Source organism: Silurus aristotelis (assembly GCF_946808225.1).
Source record: "Silurus aristotelis genome assembly, chromosome: 5".
NCBI lineage: Eukaryota > Metazoa > Chordata > Actinopteri > Siluriformes > Siluridae > Silurus > Silurus aristotelis.
The window spans coordinates 23,053,230-23,079,665 of NC_139578.1; the positions used below are offsets into that span (position 1 = coordinate 23,053,230).

General features: G+C 34.8%; 3 protein-coding genes across 3 annotated transcripts; all 3 read left to right on the forward strand.

Annotated features, from left to right (window-relative positions):
• Positions 1-230: 230 nt before the first annotated feature.
• Positions 231-9,370, forward strand: LOC310726032 (PLAC8-like protein 1). Its single transcript, XM_083541188.1, has 5 exons — positions 231-282; positions 2,425-2,480; positions 2,610-2,690; positions 2,813-2,967; positions 8,456-9,370. The coding sequence occupies exons 3-5, from the start codon at positions 2,681-2,683 to the stop codon at positions 8,639-8,641; spliced, it is 351 nt and encodes a 116-aa protein (XP_083397314.1). The 5' UTR covers positions 231-282; positions 2,425-2,480; positions 2,610-2,680; the 3' UTR covers positions 8,642-9,370.
• A 1,105-nt stretch (positions 9,371-10,475) lies between these two features.
• Positions 10,476-25,855, forward strand: LOC310726604 (uncharacterized protein). Its single transcript, XM_083542355.1, has 7 exons — positions 10,476-10,607; positions 11,506-11,619; positions 13,138-13,292; positions 14,066-14,185; positions 24,495-24,597; positions 24,828-24,982; positions 25,127-25,855. Exons 2-7 carry the CDS (start codon positions 11,511-11,513, stop codon positions 25,250-25,252), a joined length of 768 nt encoding a protein of 255 aa, XP_083398481.1. The 5' UTR covers positions 10,476-10,607; positions 11,506-11,510; the 3' UTR covers positions 25,253-25,855.
• Positions 20,939-22,402, forward strand: LOC310726216 (cornifelin homolog B-like). The gene is made up of 4 exons (XM_083541571.1): positions 20,939-21,061; positions 21,177-21,286; positions 21,499-21,653; positions 21,871-22,402. The coding sequence occupies exons 2-4, from the start codon at positions 21,184-21,186 to the stop codon at positions 21,988-21,990; spliced, it is 378 nt and encodes a 125-aa protein (XP_083397697.1). The 5' UTR covers positions 20,939-21,061; positions 21,177-21,183; the 3' UTR covers positions 21,991-22,402.
• Positions 25,856-26,436: the final 581 nt, after the last annotated feature.

Sequence of the window (26,436 nt, forward strand, 5' to 3'; positions counted from 1 at the left end):
ACATATGACATATACTGAAATTAAGCTGGAAGAGCAGCTTATTTAAAATTCACTACCATGAACAAATTTACATATGGAAATAAAGCAGGACTGTGCTTTTTGTGTTGAATGCCCTTTAGACAATTGTCACCTTTTACACCATATATAGGACTGGGTTATTTATAGATTTGTATAATTTCAGTATAATTTAAGTATAATTTAATTATAATTGTATTGGGTTTTAGGATATATAAAAGGAATCTATGGATTCTCAGTCAACAGAACCTTAGTCCCTTTTTTAAGGTACAGCAAAAAAAAAGCACCTGCTGAATTTTAAAGGGATCAAAACAGTTTTTTTGGTACATAAATCTATACAAAGGACAGAGGTGAACTGTAATAAACACAGTATAGAAGAACATGATATGGCAAAGTCTGTAGCAGCATATGAGACCTGAGTATGACTATGACTCCAAGTGATTTTTCGTAAGGAATTATCATATCTACTGAACAAGTGGGTTGTGATCTAATGTTGTCTGAATCCAAATACCTCAGGTTCCACTCTCTCTTATGCCATAATCATTATAATCACATAAAAAGCTACTCATAACTGGCATCATCGTTCCATTCAGGTCAGGAATGTATGCAAATCATAGGCTGGGAATAGAAAGAGAATAAATAAAGGAAATGTTTTATTAAATAGCAGATCAGAGGACCATAAACATTTTCCCTCCACTGTGCTATGGGGAAATATTATGTAAATATTAAGTAAATATTAATTAAATATGAATGCTAATAACTAGTTTCAGTGATGCAATAATTTTATTTTCATTTGTCCAAAAGCTTTTGCTGTTCTCATAGGCATGGCTCAGCTCTGATAACCTTACAGAAAACTTGTTAATTCAATTCAATTCAATTCATTTTTATTTGTATAGCACTTTTAACAATGAACATTGTGTCAAAGCAGCTTTACACAGACAATGTGGTGATAACAATTAATAAGATGTTCTTTATAAGTGTAAGTTTGTCCCTGACGAGCAAAATGGTGGCGACTGTGGCAAGGAAAAACTCTTCGAGATGGCATAAGGAAGAAACCTTGAGAGGAACCAGACTTAAGAGGAAACCCATCCTCATCTGGGTTGCACTGAATGTCCATTTATTACAGATAAACAATGTTGAGGTGTGCAGTGATGGTGATCAGATGCAAACTCTAGTCCTGAGTCAGTGTAGCAGACTGTTGACATTAACTACAGTCCAAATCCGAATCCACAGAGTTCCTGTTCTTACTTTGGAATTTCATGGATCCTTGGGGCGTTGATGATAAACATACCCAGCTGCACAGAGTCACCTCCCATCAAAGAGGACACCATCCAGAGGCAGGCCAGGACAAGGTGGGCAGATCCAAGAAGGGGAGAAGGGCAGGAAGAGGCGTCACTGGAACCTCAGGACCATGTTTAACTCGACCGAGAGAGAGAGAGAGAGAGAGAGAGAGAGAGAGAGAGAGAGAGAGAGACACAGAGAGAGAGAGAGAGAGAGAGAGAGAGAGAGAGAGAGAGAGAGAGAGAGAGAGAGAGAGAGAGAGAGAGAGAGAGAGAGAGAGAGAGAGAGAGAGAGAGAGAGAAGAATATGTGTACTTATTGCTGTATGAAAGTTAAGGGCACTGTGCAGTTGGGACTCAGGCAAGATTTGCTACAGTATGGCAGCATAACTAAAAGGGAGAATTAGAAGGTAACACAGACATAAGTGATTTCTGGGATAATAGACAGCCCACCACACCACCGTCAACAAACCTAAGTGAACATGTGAGAGTAAGTGGATGACAGAATACAAATATCCCAGTTCACTGAACACTCTATTTACACGATCCCTCCAGATCTGCTCCTTTACATAAGAAAAACCTACTAATAAAAGACTTGACTTAATAAATACGTTCTAAACACTGAGACTGTGCCTGAGTCCCGAACACTGATTGGAAGGCTGTTCCATAACTGTGGGGCTTTATAAGAGAAAGATCTGTAGTTTTCATTATTTGAGGTACCAACAAATAGCCTACACCTTTTAATCTAAGTAGGCATGGCGGATCATATGGTGCAGAAGTTCACTCAGATGCTGCAGCGTTAAGTGTGCACAGCGTGTTCATGAATTGTTATTGGTTGTAAAACAATTTGTCTTAACAAATAATATCATCTATTACACCTAGAGCACCGTTCCATTCATAAATAGTTAAAAACAAAAATAACTTTTGGTCTCTAGCACCTCCCAGTGGACACTAGTTGGAGTACTGTTGTTTTAAATAGTCAAAAAGGTTTTTAGTACAACTTGTTGTTTTATTTATAGAGATATATTTTCTAGCTTTTTAAGTGTTGCTTTTCTAAATAAAAAATGCTCAACAAGTAGCTTAAACCCTTAGTTTTCAAATCATGCCAGTTATCTGTTTACTGTTTATAGTAAACACAGACCACATGATCACACACTTGTAGAAGGGAGAAGGTTCTGCCAAACAGGTAAGTTAGATTATTGTGGTATATTGCAGCATGCTGTGTAATTAGTACTGAATTCAAGACATTTGAAAGTGAATATTTGTGCTTCAAATTTAGATTTGAACATGGAATTATATCCTGTTGAATTAACAGCTATAAGCTCTCAGCCTGGTGCAGTTCCTGATGGTAAATGGAGTACAGGACTGTGTGAATGTTGGGGGGACATGGGTGACTGTAAGTACTCTTCCTCTTCTGGTATGCCTTATATAGATAGAAATTGGGAAATCGGTTACACACATGGTGTGCTCATAATTGTGTGTGGGTGCATGTGTACATGATTGTGTGTGTATGTGTAGGTTGCTTTGCACTCTGGTGTTTGCCTGTGTTTGCATGTAAGACAAGCAGAGCTGCAGGAGGATGTGTGTGTCTGCCTTTACTGGATTGTGTGAGCTGTGTGCCTCCAGCGTCCCTCGCTATGCGTGCTGCAGTAAGAGAACGCTATGGCATAGAGGTAAAACACACACACACACACACACACACACACACACACACACACACACACACACACACAGTGGGCACGGAAAGTATTCAGACCCCCTTAAATTTTTCACTCTGTTATATTGCAGCCATTTGCGTATATATATATATATATATATATATAATCATACCTTCCGTACCCACTGTATATATATATATATATATATATATATATATATATATATATATATATATATATATATATATATATATATATATATATATATATATATAATCATATTATTGTTGTAAGTTAACTCATGATTAATCGCAACCTAATCACACATTTTTATCTGTTTCAAATGTACCTTAAATTAATACTTTTCAAGCTTTTAATACTCTAATCAACATAGGCATGGACTAATATGGATGCCTCATGCAAATGTATGTTTATTATTAAAGAAACCATACTCAACATAGAGTATAAAACCAAAATATTACTGTAAATGTTTTAAAAAATTGTGTCAAAATTACATGAATCATAATAACACCAATAGGAACATTTGCTTTGTTTCCACATGGACGGTTTTAAATGCCGGATGTGTGCATCATGGCAGTTTTTGGTGCTTTATTTGAGACTTGGTGCGTCACTAATAAAAGTTTAGTAATTAAAAAATATTTTTTCACCATGATTTTTTTCTTCTACTTCTTCTTCTTCTTCTTTATAGGTAGTTTGCATTTTTAAGTAGAGCATTACTGCCATCTACTGTGGTATTGGACTTGAGACTTATATCCCTATTTCCCAGATAAAAAAAAAACTGCCATGATGCACACATCCGGCAATTAAAACCATCCGTGTGGAAACATGGCACAAGTTCCGTTTGGTGTCCTGATGATTTACATAATTTAAAACACCATAATTACTTTAAAACATGTCCAAGGATATTTTGTCTTCATGCTGTTTGTTGAGAATGGTTTCACTAATAATAAACATACAATTGCATAAAGCATCCTTATTTGTCCATGCCCATGTTGATTAGAGTGTTAAAACTTGCAAAATATTAATTTAAGGTATATTTAGAACAGATAAAAATGTGCAATTAATTTGCAATTAAGGCTATCAGACGAAACATGCATACAATATAGAGTGAATTAGAGTACTGTTTATGCAAACATTAATATGCAACCCTTTGTTGACTAAGATCATTTTCTAAACTCTTACCCTTCGTGAAAAAAAAACACATTTTGATAAACAGCTTAATCTCAGTGTATCATCTAGTGGGAATTCTGTATGATGTTGACAGTTAGAAACTAAGGGCTGATAAGAGAACCTCCAGCACCTCTATCCTAATCTGAACAGTACAACTTCCCACCATTCAACAACTGCTGCAACTGCATGTAGAATGGGGGTTCGATTTAAAGTCAGCCAAGGGCCAAATTACACACACTCACACACACACACACATTCACCCTGCTGTGGTTTACAAACACACTCCCTCTTTAAGTGTGTGTCTATAGAGTTCACCTCGAAGACATTCTATATATTTACATTAAATGCAATTACAAACCTAGAATATATTTGTATTTATTTTATTAAATATTTATATAAAACCTGGATTTATTATTTGTAATCGACGAGTCTAATGCACATTTTTTTATTTGCCATTTGTATATTTGTATATTTCACATACACATTCATACAGAGTACAACATGTAGTGTTAATGATGTAAAATATAAGACACTACGTGTGATTGCAACCATATCATAGTTATGTTTTGTAAGCTCTTTTATCATTATTCAAGTGATTATGGAAACAGCATACTACAGTAGTTTATACCAGATTTGAACCCATTATTAGATGGCAGGTTATTTGGCACATGCATCGCCTACCCTTCATCTAGTTGTTTTAGTTTCTCTGCATATGTGCATGCATGCAAACAGAAACAGAGGACCTGCCCACAGCATACATATAGTGATTTCAACAACACGCCTTTGATACACCTAGGATACATTATTTGGCAATTTGCGATTAGCTGATTATTTTGCACATTGTGTAAATAATGTGTTAGTTTGCAAACCGCTTTGGTTTTTACAACACATTCCCAACAGCCACCCTCCTACATTTAAAAAATGGAGGCAGACTGCAACAGGGCTTCAGTCTCAAGCAAATTTTATTTAATCTAAATAAAAAAATGGTCTGGAAGGCACAAAGGCAGATTGTGTTGGCAGCTTGCAGCTCCTGTATTACTGGTTTGAACCGGAGCTTGGGTGTGGAGTTTCTGTGTATGTACACTATTGGCGTTTCTTTTTCTTATCACCTACTAAACACGTACCGGTGGGTGGATGGCCACTTTACTTTACATTAAATTGCCACTTTGAATGAGGGAATGAATGGGTGGGTGTGAACAAGGGTGTTAATTCTTGCAATGAACTGGAGCCCCACGTGCATTCCCTCATGGGAGAGGTTCCAGATGAATCTAGGCTGGTTATAGCAGTTACATAAATGGGAATAAATTATCAATAAAGGAAAGAATAAAAACAACAACCCATTTTTTTTGTTTTGTTTAAATTCTGTCATGAGCAGATGAAGTAATGAAGCAATGTACAGTATGTCAGTGACATTATTTCTGGTTGATACCTCATTTTGTCATGCAGACACTTGGCAGGAAGTGGAGGTGTGTACATATACACTGATGAAGGTAAGGTGAAGAACATCCTGTTTCTCTAGAAATATAGTGTACTACGTGGAGATGTGGTAAAAGTTAGAGCAAAGTACACAAAGTAAAAAAAAAAACCAGGATGTTTTAGACAAAAGGTCTGACATTGAGTTTGAGTCAGTTTACTGTTGGTTTCGCCAACCTACAGCAGATCTTGTGCAGAAAGGAAAGTCGAATGAAGAGTGTGAAGGCGATCCTTTAGGGCCTGTAAACATAGTTTTGCTAATAAATTTGCAAGCAAAATATATTAAATGGTTCCCTGAAAATCTATAGAAGTTACTCTAGGTAACTAGGTTTTTAAGTTTTAAGCACATTTTTAGCTACTGTTTAATTCATCAAATGTTAAATTTTCACCAGAGGAATTCTCTCTGTCTTAGAAGTATAGTGTAATTTTAGTGCATTTGTACTCTAAATAAATGTAAACATAATTGTTTAAAACCAAAATAAAAATTGTTATGGGGTTACAAAATTTCATCAATGTTGATTTTTTCTATTCATGGGTATGTTTAAAAAACATTCCACCCAGAATTAATAGCCACATGCAGACTACAGCAGATTTGAATTTGATGACACCAACAAAACCCTCAAATAAATTACTAAAAAGAAGTTCATTTGACATGTATAAAACGTCATGACAGCTGAAGTCCAAATATGGAGAGAAATTATGGAAGTTCAATTGACATCTTCCATCAAAGGCATAGAATTGAGGACAAAATCAAATGGTTTGAGGGTTAAAAAATATTAAATCTATTTGACAGTTCTATTAGATGTTTCTCTAATACCAGAGGATATCAAATCATGACACATCTTTTTTAAATTGACCAGATGTCATGGCAAACAGACTGGACTTCTAAGCCTGCTTTCATCCTAAAAAAAAACATACGATCTTTAAATATCTATTGCCTTTAAGGGAATTATGTGCTAATCTTTCTAGTAATATCTATTCTGCTATTAACACCACCTTCACTTACAGCTACCAGCTGCATAGACTGGCACATCCTCCTGTTATACATCATAATATATATTAATGCATATCTGAATTTAATGTATTTTTTTAACTGAAACTTTTTTTATGCACACATCTATTCATATACAGTTTAAATAAATGAGTCTCGATGTTGGTAATGCAGGTCATGCATGTTGTTAGGAAATCCTTAGTCATAAAAATAGTGACCGGATGTTTAACTTTTCTGAATTAAGTCATCATTGTGTATTCCTGCCTCAAAACAGTGGAGGAAGTCATCATTTTCCCTGCACATCCATTTTCTGATAGCTGGGAAGTTGTCCTGTACATAGGACACTAAAAGTAGAATTAGTAAAACTGTCAGAATAAAGGATTTCTCCTTCCCAGGTGTGAGACCCTTCACCAGCAATAAATACCACATTAATGATATCAGTGGTGCATCGCTATTTGATATTATGGAAGCAATGCAAAGTAAAGAGAAGGCAAGATGCTAATCTACACTCTCGAAACGTTAAAGCCCCTGTGAAATGGGTTTATCTACTGGTTTTACAGCCTCAGGTGCACAGCTGATGAAAGACGTTTGTCAGAAATGCTGTGTACCAATAAGGACTTGCATACTTTACTAAACTATTACTACATCAGTAATAAATGATATTATTAATGAAAAAATTATAATAAAACCTCAATTAATGAATGTTTCTTCTAATGCCACAATGAGTTGCCAACAATTGCACATTTGAATTTAGGAAAATATAAGCTATCTTTTTCTTTACAAGTCTCTCTTTGCATTTAAGTTAATAGGAATAAGAAATAAGGAAAAAGAAAAAGAAGAAAGTGCAAAATCTTTTACATGAGGAAAACATTTTGACTAAAGACTTTCTTAAATGTGAAATAGATTAAAATATCTTTACAGGCATCCTTGCCATATCAGTAAGTTTTTAGGGGTTTTATCCCAACATACAAGTTGATGATCTGTGATCTAATGATCTGTAATCATATAAATTGTCATTTATGTTGACAATAAGGAAAATATAAGTGCAGTAAGACACCTTGAATGAAAGACAGGTGGGCAAATTCAAAACAAGGGACAATATCAGGGTCAAGAACAAGCTTAGGTTGGTATTCGACAAACAGGACATAGTAGCCAAGGCAGAACATGTAATCCAGGGAGAGAAAAAATCTCAGTCACAGCAGAATATTAACACCAGACTAAAAATGGTGGCTGGTGAATGAAAAAACTCAGCATTTACTTTATAAAAACTCTTGGTGGACGAGTGTGTGCGTGTGTGTGTGTGCGTGTGCGTGTGTGTGTGTGTGTGTGTGTGTGTGTGTGTGTGTGTGTGTGTGTGTGTGTGTGTGTGTGTGTGTGTGCATGTGCGTGTGTGTGTGTGTGTGTGTGTGTGTGTCTGATTGTGAGCAGGTGTGTTTTTTTAAACATTCTCAGAGTTCTTCAACTTTTTATCAGTTAACCTGATAAAATGTGTTAGAAAGAGCAGATAAAGCTGTGATTGGAATTACACCCAACATTATTGTCAAGATGTTGTTACGGAAAGTAATACCAGTATACTGTATACCCACGGTTTAAACATACACAGCACAACACTGCATATCAGTATGTTATTAGTGTCCCGACTGTAAAAAAAAAAACATAAAATCAAACTGAAACTTTCAGACAAGTGTCATATACTGGTAGCATTATGTTTCTTGACATAAGCCACAGTTACCATCACTGATCTCCCACATTTGCCCTTTGCATATCTTTATCCTCCCACTCCCTCTCTCTCTCTCCATCTCTGCTTCTTCTTCTCTTTCTTACTATGACTCTTCTTGTATCTTTTAGGGCAGTCTCTATAGTGATTGTTTCTACGGCTGCTGTTGTTATCCTCTGTCCTGGTGCCAGATCTCCAGAGAGATTAAGCGGAGAGCAGCTGCACTGTCCAATGCCCACTCTTCCTCACGCTTTTCATCCTCATCTAAAAGATGGCGTGTGCCACTGGTTCATTTGTCTAATGCTCACCTTGTGTAGAAGACAAGCGCACACAAATACTCACACACACACACACACACACACACACACACACACACACACACACACACACACACACACACACAGACTTCTTTTATTACATTAAATGACAGCATGCTCTAAACGATTATCGTATAATAACAGCAGAGATTAAGAAGCTGGTGAACGGATATTGTGTTTTTGTAAAGCTGCTGACTGATACGTGGTCTATCCAGTTCATCCAAAAAGAAAATGTGTCACTTAAGCACGCGAGGTAAACTTGGGCTTGACAGTCAAAAAATGTGGCATGACAATTTATTCACTAGTCGTGAACTTTTCCCTACTGAATTACTGAAGAATACAAGCTTTCTATGTATGACAGTCTTGTGAATGTGCACTGTTAACTTATGGTGTGTGGACATGTATGTATACATGTGTTATATCTGTGATCTGTTTCTGTTTAAGGACTGTTCCATTTACTCCTCCTTTGTATTTGCTGTATGTCTATAAATATTTGATATTGATATTTCAAATCCAGGCTCCAAGCTGAAACTACTGGGCCCTTGAGAAAGTCCTATAACCATAAATTGCTCAATTGTATAAATGAGATAAATTGTAATCCGCTCTGGATAAGGGCGCTGCCAAATGCCATAAATGTAAATGTAAATGTTTTGTTTGTTCGCTGACATCCGGTGATCTTTCATGTCTAAATAAATTGTAGTGGCACAACTTAAAGGCTTTTACAATTGAGATTCCACCAGTATTCCTTAAGTATGTTCAAGTATTCCCTTAAGTATTTTTAAGTATTTTCACCTTACATGATTATCAGCGCTAATATTATAGAAGGTTTATGAACCCCTTTTGACAAATCAGTTTCCAAAATTCAGCTTGCACTCACTTTGGACTTTATTAGAAATGCATGTACACCAACATATCAATGCAGTTAACCAGTCAAAAAATTAGTAACGCATAAAATCACACAGATTTAAGGACAAAGAGGGAGTGGTAGCTCAGTGGTTAAGGTGTTGGATTACTGAGCGGAAGGTTGGGGGTTCAAGCAGCGATATGATCAAGCTGCCACTCTTGGGCCCTGGAGCAAGGCCAGAAACTCTCTGTGCTCCAGAGACGCTGAATCTTGCCTGACCACAGCTTCCAAACAAAGCTGGGGGTTATGTGCAGAAAATAATTTCACTGTGCTTAATGTATGTGGCAGTGCTTTGATTACTGTTTATGTCAGAATGGGGAATCACTGTGGCTGGTGCCAGATGGGCTGTTTTTTCACATCTTTAGAGTTGATACAGTACAATGTAAAAATGCATTAAAATGGTTTTGCAATAGAAATACTTTATTGATGAGATAGGTCAGAGAAGACTGGCCAGAATGGTTTGAGCTGACAGGAAGATCACTTTAAGTGAAATAAACATTCTTTACAACCACAGTGAGCCGAAAATCATTTGAGAACATGCTGAAACTTAAAGCAGATGGACTACGGCAGCGGAAAAACGCAATCAGTTTCCACTAACGTCAGCATAGGCTACATTGTGCACAGTCCTAAACCAACCAGACCAGGAACCTGCCTGGTGTTGACATTTACATAGTAATCTATATGGTATTAATAAAAAGAGCTGTATTGTGGTAGGGTTTGTGTATTATAAAGCCAGCAATAAAAAATAAATGTAATCATGAAAAAGCTATTTTAGATTATATATGTCTCCAAAAACTCTGGTTGAAATTCCTAAAAATTCATAATCAAGAATATTTTTATGAACCACAGACATTTGTGTCAATGTATGCTTTAACTTGGCTAAAAAATAACCTAATCTACATGGCATTTACACAACATTCTCACCTGACTGGCTAAACCAGTAGCACAAACACTGAGGCATGAACGTAGCCTTTGCCTTTTCATCACTCTGAAGTCTCAAAGTGAAGACAGTTTGTCAGTGTGTTCAGCAGTCACGTTTTGACCCTGCAGCACTTCACACAGGTGAGTGGCTACATGAGCTACGTCCTTGGTTACTTGCAATCAATTAACTCTTAGAAAAACATACTCTTTTTTGAATAGTTAAATAAGCCTTTAAGAATTCACCTAGAGGGCAACCGAAGAACACTTTAGGGTTTCACTGTTTATTCTTATGTTTCCAAATATATTCTTGGGGATGTCTTGTTTGATTAGTACACAGCTTAAGAAAAACATTATCTGAAACTTGTTTTCTTTGCCTTTTTTTAATATCCGCAGTTATAAGTTGCATATAATATTTGTCAGTGAAATAATCATGATTAATGAATGCTAAAATATTATGTTATATATATTATTATGTGGATTAGTTTTGATAAACAGCGGTGTATAAAGTAAGATCTTAACTTGATAATTACAGGATTACGACTTTGTCCTACAAACATTACAAGTAAGACGCTGTTGATGAATTGGTTAACTTTTACAAAATTACTTTCAAAACTGTACTTTTAATGCAATGAGGCTTTATCTAGTTAAAAATGCATGAATTTGCATCTGTAATAAATCCTAATGATATTAGACTCTAAATATTCATGTCAAGGTGAACATATTTATCAGAAAACAAAAACGGAATACTGGAATTTATTATTGAAGCTATATAATACCATTGACTAGTGTATAAAATAGTAACAAAGATTTCATGGATATTAACAAATCATTTTAATTATAACTTAATTAATAATACATAAAAAAAATTTAATGACAACTTGTTAGGAAACAAAGCTTTTGAGGGATTTATACATACACTTATTATGCTTAAAGGTGCCCAAGTTTAATGTTACATCATGGTTATAAGTAATAAAAAAAAAAGTTAATTAAACAAATTATTCGTAATTCACATTTAATTCGTAAATGTGCGCGTGCGCAGGGATCATGGCAAGGATGGTCGTGCAGCAACCTCAGTCTGTCGTGATAATGAACCCATCACAATCCAATCAGTGGAGTTCAGGAATCTGTGACTGCTGTGAAAACATATCAGACTGTAAGTCAGCCATTTCATTTGCATTGTAATGATGTAGAAAACAAAAAAAGCACCTGCATTGTCTAGCCCTGTATGACATTTACAGGGTTACTTACCCGCACACCTACAACCATATAGTTATGCATGACACATGAAGGACATTAGAGCAAGAAACAACAAACTGCATTTTTTTCTGTCAGAGAAAAAACAGAGACAACCTTCTTTTATACACAATATTTTGATGACTGACCTTGTTCTCTCCCCATCAAAGTGACACTATATACATCTTTGTTTTCACTGAAAAATAAAAGAATTAGATCATATTTCTATTACAGGCTGAAAAAGATGGGGTCATACCAGCCACAGGACGTGTACAAAAGTACATTTTTGTGTCTTTGTCTTTCTTCTTTTACCCACCAGATGTCGCCAGTGTGTTTCTTTGAACGCCCCTAATAACTCAATGTCTCCACCTGTGATCACTCTCAGTAAATATGGTTCCTTTATGTGTTCGACTTCTTTGCTCAGTTCTTAACGTTATGTGGATTCAAACAGTTAAAGTTAATCTCTGTAGTTGGATCTACCATACAGTCTAAAAACCTAGTAAGCTCAGCCTGCATTACTAGAAGCTTAGCTGGATTTCTCACCACATCTGTAATCTTCATAAGTTTACCCTTTTTCACTGATCAAACCATTTATTTACCTGAATAATTGCCACATTGTCAAATGATTGTATCCCTGAATTTTGATGTCAGAATGAACACTGCCTAGAGGACAGGGTGTTTTCTTATTAGTCTGTTAGTTACGTTCATATTCCATAGATTTAGTAAGATTACAATTTTCAAGAAATTATGTTTTATTTCAGTTATTCCCATTACTTTATTAGAGAATATAATCTTATACTAATGATATAAATGTACAAAACATATACACACACACTCAACTGTGTTTCTGAACTGTACATCCTGAACTCATTACACACTTATTACTCATCTCAATCCATTCCACCACCCATATTATATGTATACTGAATCATATTATATTGTTTACATGTTTTGCACTTGCACAACTTCGTGTATATGTTTACAAATACACTCTTGTTTATAGTCCTCTTTTGGACATTACTGTATAATCATATTTTACAGAAGGTTTACTGGTCAGCGCTGTTTTGTGTTTTGTTTATCTGTCCCACACTGTCTTGTGTTTTGTTTGTTTGCACTGTTTTTTGCACTCGGTTGCACACGATGCACATTATGTGGCGAGGACACTTATTTTAGTTGTTGCTCTGTGTTCTGTTATGTAGCTCTATGTTGTGTGATGTCGCTCTATGTTGTTTAATGTAGCACAAGGGTTCTCAAGGAATGTTGTCTCAGTTCACTCTGTACTGCATCAGCTTTATATGGTAGAAATGACAATTAAAGCTTCTTGACTTGACTTTACTTGATGATGTAAAACACTACTCTTTATACAAGCTGCAAGTGATTTGATTTTCCTACACTGGTTATAACTGAAATGGCTTATATCTGGCCTGCTTGTCAATAGGTTGTTTCGCATTTTGGTGCTTCCCCTGTTTTGCCTGCTGCACTGCGAAGAAGTTTGGCGAGTGTTTGTGCTTACCTATGCTCGATGGTTATGGCTTGATTCCACCAGTAACCCTGGCTATGAGGTCAACCATGCGCCAGCGTTATGGAATTGAGGTAAGAGTTAAAAAGAAAACAGGAAAAGGAGGACTGAAAGATGGTTTATTGCCACCTACTGGACTCATGAGTCATTCAGTAAAAGTTTCCACTAAAAATACCATTACAAACCAGCAGCTTTTAACTTATACCACCATTACCAAATAGTTTCCATTACACATTGTGTTTGTGTACATCATTATATCATGTGCAAACCAAAGTAATCATTGACGAAACTTATTGGAGTCTGGATGCTTAATTGATGAACAGTAACTCCAATACAAAACACAGTAGAGACAATGACAGTTTACAATAAAACCAACACAATTCCCATTATAGCCATTTGAACCATTACAAATTCCATTAAGGTTTTTTTACTTAATCTATGATGCCACAGTGTTTACCCTTTTAGAAATGTATATATTTGTTTAAATATATAATTGCTCTAGAATTGTCTTTTCTAAATGTTGTACCCAAACTTTTTTTCGGCTTCTCCCATTAGGGGTCGCCACAGCATTTTTGTATAAAAAATAAAGTCTATAGAATTTTTGTATTTATATGAATGTTACATATGTTAAAAATTATTCCTAGAATATATAATGGTGAAATTTATGATTTTAATATACAAATCAAGGCATATAAACCAAAAAGCTCTTTATTAGTCTCCTCATTCTGCCGTTTAATCATGTCCAAGCTCAGTTTGCATTCATAACTTCTAAACTACTTTGGATGTTACATATGAATCTTTCTCCTTCTCGCTGTCTTTGTCTCTACCCTTTTCTCTTTCTCCTCAGGGATCGATATGCAATGACTGCATCTATTCATATTTCTGCCTTACCTGCGTTTGGTGCCAGATGTCACGAGAGATGAAGGCTCGTGAACACTCAGTTATGTTAATTAATTCTCAATCAAGGTGAAGACTTGATGGCACCATTGTCCAAAGAACACTCACTGTTACATTAACAATATTGATTCTGTATATGCAGTCTGTTGCTCAGTTCATGCTGTACTTACCTGATTCAACCACATGAGGGAGGTGCTTCCTTTCTAATGCAGCTTAGTATGGCCTTGCTGTTTTAATGCCAATCAAGAGAAAATGTTGGAGAACACTTTACTAAATATTTGTGCTGTTAAAATAGGGATTCAGGGTTAAAAAGTTTCTAGTGACAAATTGATGTGCTCTATCTTTATATATACATATGAGTGAAGTTTACACGCAGGCCTTTTTTACACTTTTTCACAATTGGGGAATTTACTGTAATCAGTCCTTCTACTAGCATGTATTTGAAAAAGATAAATTGACAGACAGACAAACAAAATCATAATAATATTTTACATAGCATAAAATCATACTTTTGCTCAAAATCAACTTTTGTTTATTTTCTCATACAGTGGTGTAAAACCTAGAGTTTGGTTTTACAGAGAACAACTGATTTTGCATGGTAAATTTTGTATACATTCTCCACAAGCACAGTGGAATGATTATACATGATTTATATGTCCTAAAAAGACAGGGAGTCTCCTGTATAGAATTCAATTGTTATTAATAAAAATCTTACCAATTTCATTTTGTGTATAATTGAGTATACCATATATAAGATACACACAAAAGAAGACATGAATAGCATTAGCTGTCACAATGGCACCAATCACACACACACACACACACAAACACACACACATACACACACATATATATATATATATATATATTTATATTTATATATACACACACACATCAGAGGTGGCAAAAGTACAAACATTCTTTACTTAAGTAGTAGTACAGATACTCATGTTTTAAAATACTTGGGTAAAGGTTGAACTACTGATTATATTTTTTTACTCAAGTGAAAGTAAAGACGTTTTGGCTCTGACATGTACTTAAGTAAAAAGTAGTTTTTACTACTTCCTGTTTTAGTGTCACACTGGTAACTGAACCTCACATCATATTAATATTTGGGCTGTCAATCAAATTAAATATTTAATCACAACTTAATAGCACATTTCTATCTGTTCTAAATATTCCATATATTAATAATTCCTGTTTTTAATACTTTAAGCAACATGGACATTGAGAAATATGGATGCAACATAGAGCATGGAGACAAACAATTCTTGTAAATGTTTAAAGTAATAATGGTGGTTTAAGTTACGTAAATCATCAGGACACCAAACGGAACCTTTGCTATGTTTCCACACGGACAGTTAATGAGGTGATACCGGAGAAACACACATCGTTATGTTGTTATTATAAGTGTATACAAATAAAATTAGACATTTTACATATTCGAATGATGTATTGTTCTTATCGGTACGATCAAAAAAGTCGTTTCGTTATTTAAGTACATTTCGCCATTATGAGAGAAAAACCCACAAAACGCCACCCAGAGGGTAAATTGTGTAAAACATTACTGATTAAAAATATTTTTTGGAGGAGTTTATTTATTTATTTTATATCTAAGTAAAGAAAATGTAAATAAATGTATGCTGTGCTGAAGGTTTTAATTTCGCCACTTTTATTTATGTATTTATATTTTTTTTTATAAAAATGGTAAAAACAGAAATGTGCGCTGAATTGAATAAAATTTGTGCTGTTTTAAAATAATTTGCGTTTTAATTTTGACAGCCTAATATATATATATATATATATATATATATATATATATATATATATATATATATATATATATATATATATATATATATAAAAACTAATTTAGAATGTTGTTACCTAATGAATGTGTCCAGGCTGAAGATCCACATATAGAACACAAGCAGAGAAAAGATGATGATGATGATGATGATGATGATCAGGTGATCAGGAAAGTCTCTATTCTCAGTAATGGTTACATCACTGACTCCCTCTGTCTCATCCACGTTAGTTTTACTTCTTGTTGCTTTCTGCCTGCTGATTTTTAGCTTCGTGAACTAGTCTACATCTGTGGTGAGTGAGAGTCAGGACGTTACACACCAGTGGATTGAAAAAGATGGAAAATCGGTTATTCGGCTGAAATCGGCCCAGTGAATATAAAAAATATTAACATTTCACCAAATCAATGGATTAACCGAGTAACGAGTCGGTTTTGAAAATGTAAGAAGTAAAAAGTACAGATATTTGTGTAAAAATTTAATGAGTAAAAGTAAAAAGTTGTCTGAAAAATAAATAGTGGAGTAAAGTACTGATACCAGAAAAATCTACTTAAGTACAGTAACGGAGTATTTATACTCCGTTACTTCCCACCTCTGATACACATATATTTAGAAATAAGTTTATTAGAGGGACATGTAGGACGTTTTGGAGACAAGTTGAGGGAGGTGAGATTGAGATGGTTTGGACATGTGCAGAGGAGGGACATGGTGTATATCAGTAGGAGAATGCTGAGGATGGAGCCACCAGGAAGGAGGAAAAGAGGAAATAAAATGTCCCTTCATAAATCGTCTAACTTCTTGCCATTCTGTAGTCCAAATTGTCCTAATCCCATATGTGGCATGTCATACTTACAACCTATGTTTAAAAAAATCCAAATAAATCTATTCTGCCCCTATACACATATGCACAAAATGTTCTATTTATTTTAGTCTATGCCTTTTATTATCACAGCAGGTGGTATAGCTTTAACTATGAGCTTAATAAAAAAATTTTTGTTATTATTATTATTTCTTTTTACTCATCGACAATCCCAATTTGAACTACAGCATGCAATACTAAATACATCCACCAAGAGGCGCCTCATTCACAATACATGTGTTCAGATCATGATAACGTCTGTAATAAAAAAAATAAGTAATCGTGATATTACTTTATTTATTTAAGCAGTCTTTTACCCAGGACGGGCATTCAAATCTGTTATCTATAATAAAGACGTGTGTGATGTGTGAAAGGTGTAGTAATAAGTTAATTACCACGTTAAGACATCAATCATAATTGTCATGTTTATCCAAACAAATTATGATCCAAATATCCAAATGTTTAAATAAAGATGCAGACTCTTTGTGCAGTTATTCAATGTAAATTAACAAATGATATGTCTCCAATCATTAATCTACTATTTATGAAAAAGGATAATTCATACAGTTCAACTGAAATTGTGAGGGGGTTATTTTATTTTAATTAAATTATATTCTTTACACTCCTTTTATTTTCTCCTTAAATTGTGCTATAGCATTACAACGAATCTTTCTTTGAAATTGTTTTCTTTTTTTTCTTATCATAAACAGTATGCAATACCTTATATATTCACTAAGTGGCGCCTCCTTCACTCCACGTGTTTAGATTACGATAATGTCAGTGAAGTTACTGGAACTGGCATTATTTAATACAAAGGTCTATATTACAAACATTTAAGACCTTCATCTTAATCGTTTTCAGAAAACCAAATATACAAATGTTTGTGCAAAGACATTGATATTGAATGCAACCTATTTACTGTGAAGAGTCCTAGTTTATAGTTAAAAGTTCGGGGGTTCAAGCCCCGGTATTGCCAAGCTGCCACTCTTGGGCCCTTGAGCAAGGCCCTTAACCCTCTGTGTGCTCCAGGGGCGCCGTATCATGGCCGACCCTGCGCTCGGACCCCAGCTTCCAAGCAAGCTGGGATATGCGAAGAACAACATTTCACTGTGCTGTAATGTATATGTGACAAATAAAGGCTATTCTATTCTATTCTGGCTATTCCATTATTAAGTACAATAGTAATTTATATTTCTTTGGTAATGTATCTGACTTGGACCTATTAATTTTGAAGGAAAATTTTATTTAGCTGAAATTGTGATAATTCTTCAGTCTGTGCAAAAGTACAGCAAATGTACCTAAAAAATAGAAATGTTGATAGTTTATTTTTTTTATTCATTTTTTTTGTTAATTAACAAACTGGAAAGTAAATTAACCAAAGTGAAACTCATATTAAATCAGAATTTTTGTGACCATCCTTTGCCTGCAAAACAACATCAATTCTTCTGGGTACACTTGCATTTCTAGGTACAGATTTTCAAGGAACTCGGCAGGAAGTTGTTGTTCCACACATCTTAAGAGAACTAACCCTAGATCTTCTGTGGATATATGCTGCCTAAAATCCTTCTGTCTCTTCATGTAATTGTACTCTATGAGTTTGAGATCAGGACTCTGTGGGAGCCAAAACTATTACTTTTAGCACTCCTTATTCTTCTCTACGCTAAAGATAGTTCTGAATAATCTTTGGGGTTGTTGTCCTGCTGCAGAATAAATGTGGGGCTAATCAGACGCCTCCCTGCTGGTATTGCATGATGGATGAGTATATGAGTGTAATTCTTATCATTGAGAAAACCATTAATCGGGACAAAATCTCCAGCTCAATTTGCAGAAATGCAGTCCAGTCTTGCAGAAAATCTCCACCATGCTTCACTGTTGCCTGCAAACATTTATTATTGTACCGCTCTCCAGCCCTTTGACAAACAACTTGTTTTTTTCTACAGCCAAATATTTCGGATTTTGACTCAGAGCACCTGCTGCAAATGTCCACAATTTTACCATTATGACCATTTTTGGCAAGACTTCTCTAGATAAGTATACCTGGTTCCCTCTGTTTTAGGCTTGCTCTTTTCTGCAGGAAATCTTCCGATGTTGAGGGGAAGTAAGCATGATGTGCCTTACATCTGCTACATTAAGTGTTTTTGGAGGACCACTGCATTTACGGTCCTGGACATTTCCTGTTTCTTTGTGCTTTTTTAAAACACATCTTGCAACCCCAGACTACTTTGAAATCTTTGCATGGGAGAGACCTTGCTGATGCAGTATAACTACCTTGGGTCTTTGTGTGTTGCAGTGCTCTGTCTTGCTATGGTGTATGACCTATGACATGAAACTGTCTTCCACAAACTCACCCTAGTTGGTTTTTCACCCAGATTGAAGCCTCCTACACAGTTTGTGTGTTTCAGTTATTGACTGTGTTTCAACCTACATATCAAATCGATTATTATTAATAGCTGATTGGCTGATTGGGGCATTTTTTTAGTAGATAAAAAATAAATTATTAGCACTTTTATATTTGAAAGTATTCTCAGTTTACAGCACTTTACACTTTTACTAAATAAAACTGCATAGTACAGCATATGCATGATGTCCCTTCCCTTTTAGTTAAAAGCTTTCATTTCTTAATGAGATGATGTCATAGTTTACATAAAAGTGTGCTATTGGATGAACATGTCAAACTTACAAATGAAACTACAGCATCTTCATCCACCAACAGGAGCCTCCTTCATCATGTGTGTTTACATTGCAAGAATGTCTGTTGAAAAATAAATGGTTGTAAAGTAGTTGTGATGTTATTGAATTAATATTTATTTTTAACACATTTAATATTTATGTGAATTAAACAATCTGTCAATATTCATTAATATTGGTAATATTGTTTTAATATTGTTTGATATTGAGCTTAGCAACTTAATAACTTCAAAATGTTTATAGATGTTTGAGATGTATAAATGTTTATAAAAATGCAGATTCTCCTACTAAATACAGCTTACATTCTTCTGAATGAGTAGAGTTTGTTGTTAAAGTTATTAAACATATCATAATATTATATTCTTCTGCTCACCTATCCTGCGTTAATATATTAATGAAGATGGAAAATTGCGACAAGTCAACTGAACTCATGATCATTTCCACATCAAAACTCAATTTAATTCGATACGCATACACAGATACATAAAATGTGATATTCCTATAAGTTCACATTGGTTGTGTAAATGCATTTCTGTGGTATAGGAAGAATATGTGTGACTTTAACACCCCTCTTGAATGCAGTTAGCTTTTCTTAACAGCAAAGGTTAAGAGATGAGGCAGAGCTGAACTCAAAGACCTAACTGTTATCTACAGCATGCATACATAACTTACAGCATACAATACATAGCTTAAACCTAGAGCCTTTTTCCCTACTAAAGAGATGCATGGTTTTGAAGTTTATTCTACATATTTCACAAGACATCAAAATACATAGTGAGGTGGTGGTTTAAAAGTAGTAAGTATATTTAAAATTTTTATAAATACATACATTGATACATACATACATACATACATACATACATACATACATACATACATACATACATACATACATACATACATACATACATAAACAAACAAATGCAACAGTCACAGAAATTGTTGAACAATTAATGATAATTCCTGTGAATGTATTACAAAAAGCAAGTAATGATTTGAAAGAGCTAAAACAAGGCTCTGTTAAAATGAACATAAATGATATAATTATATATAATATAATATAATATAATTATGATTATATAAATATAACGAACGTTGTGACTAATTAAGTAATTTTTACACTTTCCTCTCAATCATTCACAGCTAAATAAAGAGTATTAATACATTTTTAGGCAGGTATATTTACAAAATACACTTAAGTGAGAATCACATCTATAGACACACATAAGATACTTGGTATTGATGTTTGGTGGTTTATTGGTTTATTGATTTTTTCCTGAGTTGTATATCACCCTGGGCTACACTTATTATGTCCAATCAAATTAGGATGTCAGAGAAACATGCACACATCTCCACATCTGCTGATAAAAGTTTTAGGGTATGCACTCATCCAACCTGTTCTGGTACAAAAGAAAAACATTTTGATGCTAATCTTGTGAGAACACATGTTGTAATAGGCTAGGTTAAACGTATGCACGCAGGTGTACCTGTGTGCGTGTCATATAAAACTGTGCAGATCATCTTAAAGTCTTCACTCACTTGTTTTCATCTCTGTCTGACTGAACTGTCTCCTCCAGCTCGACACACCACTAAGGTAATACAAACGACTGCTACATTTAGCTGCTACAAATTCGCTGATTTTTGTTGACTTTATACAAATTGCCTTAAATAATTAATGATTTGTTTTTATTTATTTTTTTTAATGACAGTTAAGCCATGGCGACCAAAATGGTCATTGATCAGCCCAAGCCAGTTATAATGAGTCCAGGTGTGGAACAGTGGTCCAGTGGGATTTGTGAATGTGACAGCATCTGTGACTGTAAGTGAAAGTTTTCATTTATATATATATATATAGTTCAATGTAGATGGAAAAAAAATCTCAAAGAATATGCTTTATGATTAGAACTTAAATAATAAGCCAGAAGTCATTTGCTTTACACAGCATGGAATTGATTTGTGTGATTATGTGGTCATGTTTGGGAAGAATGATCAGCTAAACAGTAAAAAGCTACGTGTTTTGTGTTTGTGCAGGTTGCATGGCAGCTTGGTGTTACCCTGTCTTTAACTGCATCACTTCTAAGGACCATGGCGAGTGTCTGTGTCTGCCTCTGTTAGAGTGTTGGGGATTCGTCCCACCCATTACCATGGCAATGAGAGTGTCCACCAGACTCACATACGGAATCGAGGTAAAACATTTTTCAGACATGCTGCAGTTATTTATTCCACTGTTTAAGTACAGATCATTCTTCATCCAAATAATAGTCCAACTAATCAGAAAAAATCATCAATGACTTAAAATTTTTTTAATATGTACATTAATTAAATAATGAGTGAAATCATGAATCATTATAATAGTTTATTATATAGAATTTTTTTTTAATCTGTGCTTTGCTGTTTTATTAGGACACCATTTGTAACGACTGTGTGTTTGCCTGCTGCTGTGGCCCTTGCTCCTGGTGCCAGATAAGACGTGAGATGAAGGCCCGTCACCATCCTGTCACAAGCTTTCTGAGGAAGAAATAACATTGCCATCATGATCATCATCCTCACTGTCATCATCATCATCATCATCATCATCATCATAATCCTACATCAGATGAATTTTAATGCTATCAGAATCATCAAAGTGACAACAGAGACACTTTTGTGCATCCTTTGTTAATTCACTGTTTGGGACCTCAGGTCTGATATGTGTCAAAATGCTCATGTATGAAGACGTATAGTTTCTTACAAAAAAAATAATAATACTGTAAAATGTTCAGTGGCCCGTTTATTTTATTTATAATGATGCCTGTATAATATTTACTTAATTATCACTTGTGTTAATTGTGCTGATTCTTAAACACTTAAAAAAAAAAAAATGTTTTTAAGTTTTAAAAGTTAAAAGTTTGTGTCTAAATATAAACACACATGAATAAAATATTGTCAAAAATGATTCCACTTCTTTTGTGTCTACTTTTCACTATATTTCATTCTAAATTAAACAAATCCAAATCTATACCAGTAATCAGAAAAGAAGTGCTCTAAAACCTTAGAATCTATGAATGGTCTAATAAAAAAAACTAATTGTTGAAAAAAATTAAATGTTGCAGTACATTTACATCATTTGGCAGCTCCCCCTTTTCCATAGCAACTTACAATGATCTTATCTATACAACCAAGCACTTGAGGTTTCAATGGCTTTGTTTAACAGGGGCAATTTGGTGGTGTTGGGATTTGAGCTCATGACCTTTCAATTAAAAGTCTAACAGCTAACTCCTGAGCAACCCCTACCCCAAGATAAGCCTCTACAACAGATATATCAGCAGTCTTTCATGTTACCCAGATCCTGTCCTGAGGCAACGCTGTGGTTGCTCTTGTACGTGATAACTGGAACGGGTGTATAGTCATATGAGTGGTTTGGGACACTGTGCTATGGACTGCCTGGGGTGATAATCAGCTTGAATTTTTTTAGTATTTGGCCCCAAGGTCTCACATTCTTACAGAGAGAGCTAAAGCTTCTTACTGGAGCTCTCTTTGTCCAAAAGCACAAAATTCTTCTTGATGATTTTCGAGGTTAGAAAATGTCATTTGTGCGTAGTGGTTACAGTACATGCACTTTTAAACTAATTATGTCATCTGCTGTGTGCTTTAACCATCACATTTAGGTCACGCATCTATACATGAAGGACATGCAGTATACTTTGTGATAAATATAAGCAAAAATAAAGGCAATAATGATTGCATAAATTACTGAAATATGATAAATATAATTCATAAAGTATGAGTCTTATACAAGAGGCGTCTTAAATATATATACATCACATGGTTTATTTGCTATGTAAATGTTTTGTAAGTTGTTTTTGCAGCAGTGTACTGCATTACAAGTGCAAGACAATTACAAAGAACCAATTAACAACACAGAGGGTTATTAAAAATGTAGCAAGGCTGGAAATGTGTGCTCTTTTAAAAATATCCATCTCCACAAAATGTACTAAATAATCAAGATAAAATACTGAATGTTCTAACAGCTCTACTGTCTGATTGTGCTGTACTTTTAATGCAAAAGATTTTTTTTAAAAATATGTAATCAGTGTCTCTTCATTTTGATCAATGTGATAAACAGTTTCACAAAATGGTTCATCTGCTTCATAGTATTTGTTGGGTGCTAGGGGTATTTCTTGTTAACCTGAATGACAAAAACAAAACTAGTAATGAAATGATTCCATTCTGTATAAATGCTATAAATATTTACTATATACTCTTTTGAAGCCAAAATTTTAGCATAAAGTTACATTGACATTCTATTGAAAAAGTACCTTGCAAACTACAGTTTCTTATAAGTATCGTAATTGTGCTTAACAGTCTCAGGGATGTACCACATGACCTATTAAATCTATCGATCTGGCATTTTTCAGTATTTGCATCACAACTCTGCACCTGTCTGGCTGAACCAGTCACACAAAATTTTTTTGACTGATAAGCATCCTGGAGGACGTGCGTATGTGTAGGTGTTCGTATCAGGTTGTTCTCACGTCTGTGTGGCTCTGCGTTGACCCCTTTGCGTGAAAAAGGAAATTGCATCACGGCATTCCTCGACACCGCCCTTTCTGCGTAAATAAAGTGACCAGTCTAAAATCATCAGCATTCATTCCTCTCCTGGGATTCGTCTCGCAGGTAAGTCTACAGAAGCCTGTAAACCTGAACAGTTAGAGAGAAGTGTTAGGGTAATAGACCTTTGTGTATTATTACTATACTTCTTAGAGATTGCTACACTGCATACAATTTATTGTACCATTACTATTAATAATAAAAATAATAATGAAAAGAAGAGGAAATAGAACTGTTACTATTATGTATATAATGCCTTTATTTCTTTTTTGCAATTGAATAGACTTCAAAAAAAATAATATTATTGCAAAAAAATATGAATTCATACATTTACAATTGATTATAAACAGTTGATGTGGTTCTAAAGCAGACACATTATCAGCTCCTGCAGCATAATGTTATGTATTCTGTGTCTATTGCAGTCTGAGTCTTAAAAAATGGCTACCAAGTTGGTTATCCAGCAGCCAAGGCCAATTTTAGTGGCAGCTAGTACAGATCAGTGGACCACCAGCATCTGCGAATGTGATAGCGTCAATGAATGTAAGTTTTCTTAGACTGAACTTGCTTAAGACTCATAAATATATAGCATTTGATTTTGTCTTATCTTTTTCAACCTTTGTTTCTATTCTAATCAAAAATGTAATACAGATTTTAGTAATTCATGGGTGTACTGTGAATGTCATATGCTGTAGATTTCAGCCTTAAAGACATTCATGATAATTTAGAACTGTTAATTATACATCATGAATTTATAATGTGTTTGTCCCCAGGCTGTTTTTCGGTGTGGTGCTTTCCTTGCTTTGCCTGCATCACAGCTCGAGACCATGGTCAATGTCTCTGCCTCCCACTGCTGGATGCGTGTGGCCTCATCCCACCTGCCACACTGTCTATGAGGGTGGCAACACGCAAACGCTATGGCATTTCGGTAAATACAGTTTAGAAACATTTTCATTTTTAAAGCATTGTTTTTATTGCCTTGAAGAAATCATTTGAAGAGGGTTACCAATAATAATAATAATCAACGAATACACTTTTACTAACCTTTGGGAAATTTCTGATCCCTCCTCAGGACACTATTTGCAACGACTGTGTGTACTCTTTCTTCTGCGGCCCATGCAGCTGGTGTCAGATCAGGCGGGAAATGAAATACAGACTCCATCCTGTTACACTGTTGAACAACAGACCAACAGGCTAAAGACCTGCATCATCAACATGATCATAATCATTTATCATCATCATCATCATCATCATTAATATTACAGCCATCTTACCATCAACAGCAAGTGAAGTCTGCATCTTTATCTAGCACAACTAATTTTGAATGCCTGTGTATCCTGGTGAAACCTTGAGTTTCGATCATCGCTTCTTCCCTTACACACTGAGCCCAAAACTGTTTTCAGTCAGATGGAGGAGTGGCATGCTGTCTAATCGCTGTTTGGGCATCAGCTCGAGAAGTGGTAAAGAATGCTGCTCACTTATGAAGACTGATCAGACAACATTTGTAATCGTGTTTAGGAATGTAACATTCAAAAGCATTAATTCATAGTGTATTATTTATAAAAGCTATTACAAAATTAATTTTAAAACTAATTTAATATGTTGCATTTTACTTGAATTTTTAAATGTAATGATTGCTAACCCTCTATTGGACTGTACTGTTATAACATGCACTTATACTTAAAAGCATGTCTGCTTCACTCTCATCATTACAATCGTGTGTATAATGGAATTTTGCTTTAATAATGTAAATGTGTGCTTTTACGTAATTGTCAATAAACTCCTCTAAAAATAAAGACAATTCAAGTAGGCTTTATTGTCATTTTAACCATATACAGTACACAGTACACAGTGAATTAAAATAATGTGCTACATCAAATAACATAAATTACAGAACAACAGAACTACACAGAACTCTAAACACGGTATGCAAGTATAGTATATATCTACTGTAGGTTATGAGATGGTGCAATTCCCAAACTTTTGATGCAGCTGTTCAGGATGCTCTCGATAGTCTCTCTGTAGAAGGTTGTAAGGATGTGTGATGGAAGTTGTGACTTCCTCAGCTTTCTCAGAAAGTAAAGACGCTGCTGGGCTTTCCTTGTTAAAGAGCTGGTGTGAATACTTTGACCTACTTTTCAAAGTCTAGTATCTAACAAAAGTGAGTACACCCCTCACATTTCAGTAACCTTTTTATTATATGTTCTCAAGAGACAATACTATAGAAATGAGAATTAGATATACTTTAGAGTAGTCATTGTGCAGCTTGTATAGCAGTACATATTTACTGTCCTCTGAAAATAACAGAAAATACAGCCATTATTGTCAAAATAACTTACAACAAAAGTGAGTGCACCTAAGTGAACATTAAAAGTGTGTCCA

What these genes read in the sequence shown, in the direction of transcription:
- LOC310726216 (XM_083541571.1), top strand. Translation starts at nt 21,184, where the DNA reads ATGGCGACCAAAATGGTCATTGATCAGCCCAAGCCAGTTATAATGAGT. An exon ending in ATGTGACAGCATCTGTGACT is followed by an intron (nt 21,287 to 21,498) that starts GTAAGTGAAAGT and finishes GTGTTTGTGCAG; the next exon opens with GTTGCATGGCAGCTTGGTGT. An exon ending in GACTCACATACGGAATCGAG is followed by an intron (nt 21,654 to 21,870) that starts GTAAAACATTTT and finishes CTGTTTTATTAG; the next exon opens with GACACCATTTGTAACGACTG.
- LOC310726604 (XM_083542355.1), top strand. Translation starts at nt 11,511, where the DNA reads ATGGCAAGGATGGTCGTGCAGCAACCTCAGTCTGTCGTGATAATGAAC. An exon ending in ATGTGATAGCGTCAATGAAT is followed by an intron (nt 24,598 to 24,827) that starts GTAAGTTTTCTT and finishes GTTTGTCCCCAG; the next exon opens with GCTGTTTTTCGGTGTGGTGC. An exon ending in GCAAACGCTATGGCATTTCG is followed by an intron (nt 24,983 to 25,126) that starts GTAAATACAGTT and finishes ATCCCTCCTCAG; the next exon opens with GACACTATTTGCAACGACTG.
- LOC310726032 (XM_083541188.1), top strand. An exon ending in GAGAACGCTATGGCATAGAG is followed by an intron (nt 2,968 to 8,455) that starts GTAAAACACACA and finishes TGTATCTTTTAG; the next exon opens with GGCAGTCTCTATAGTGATTG.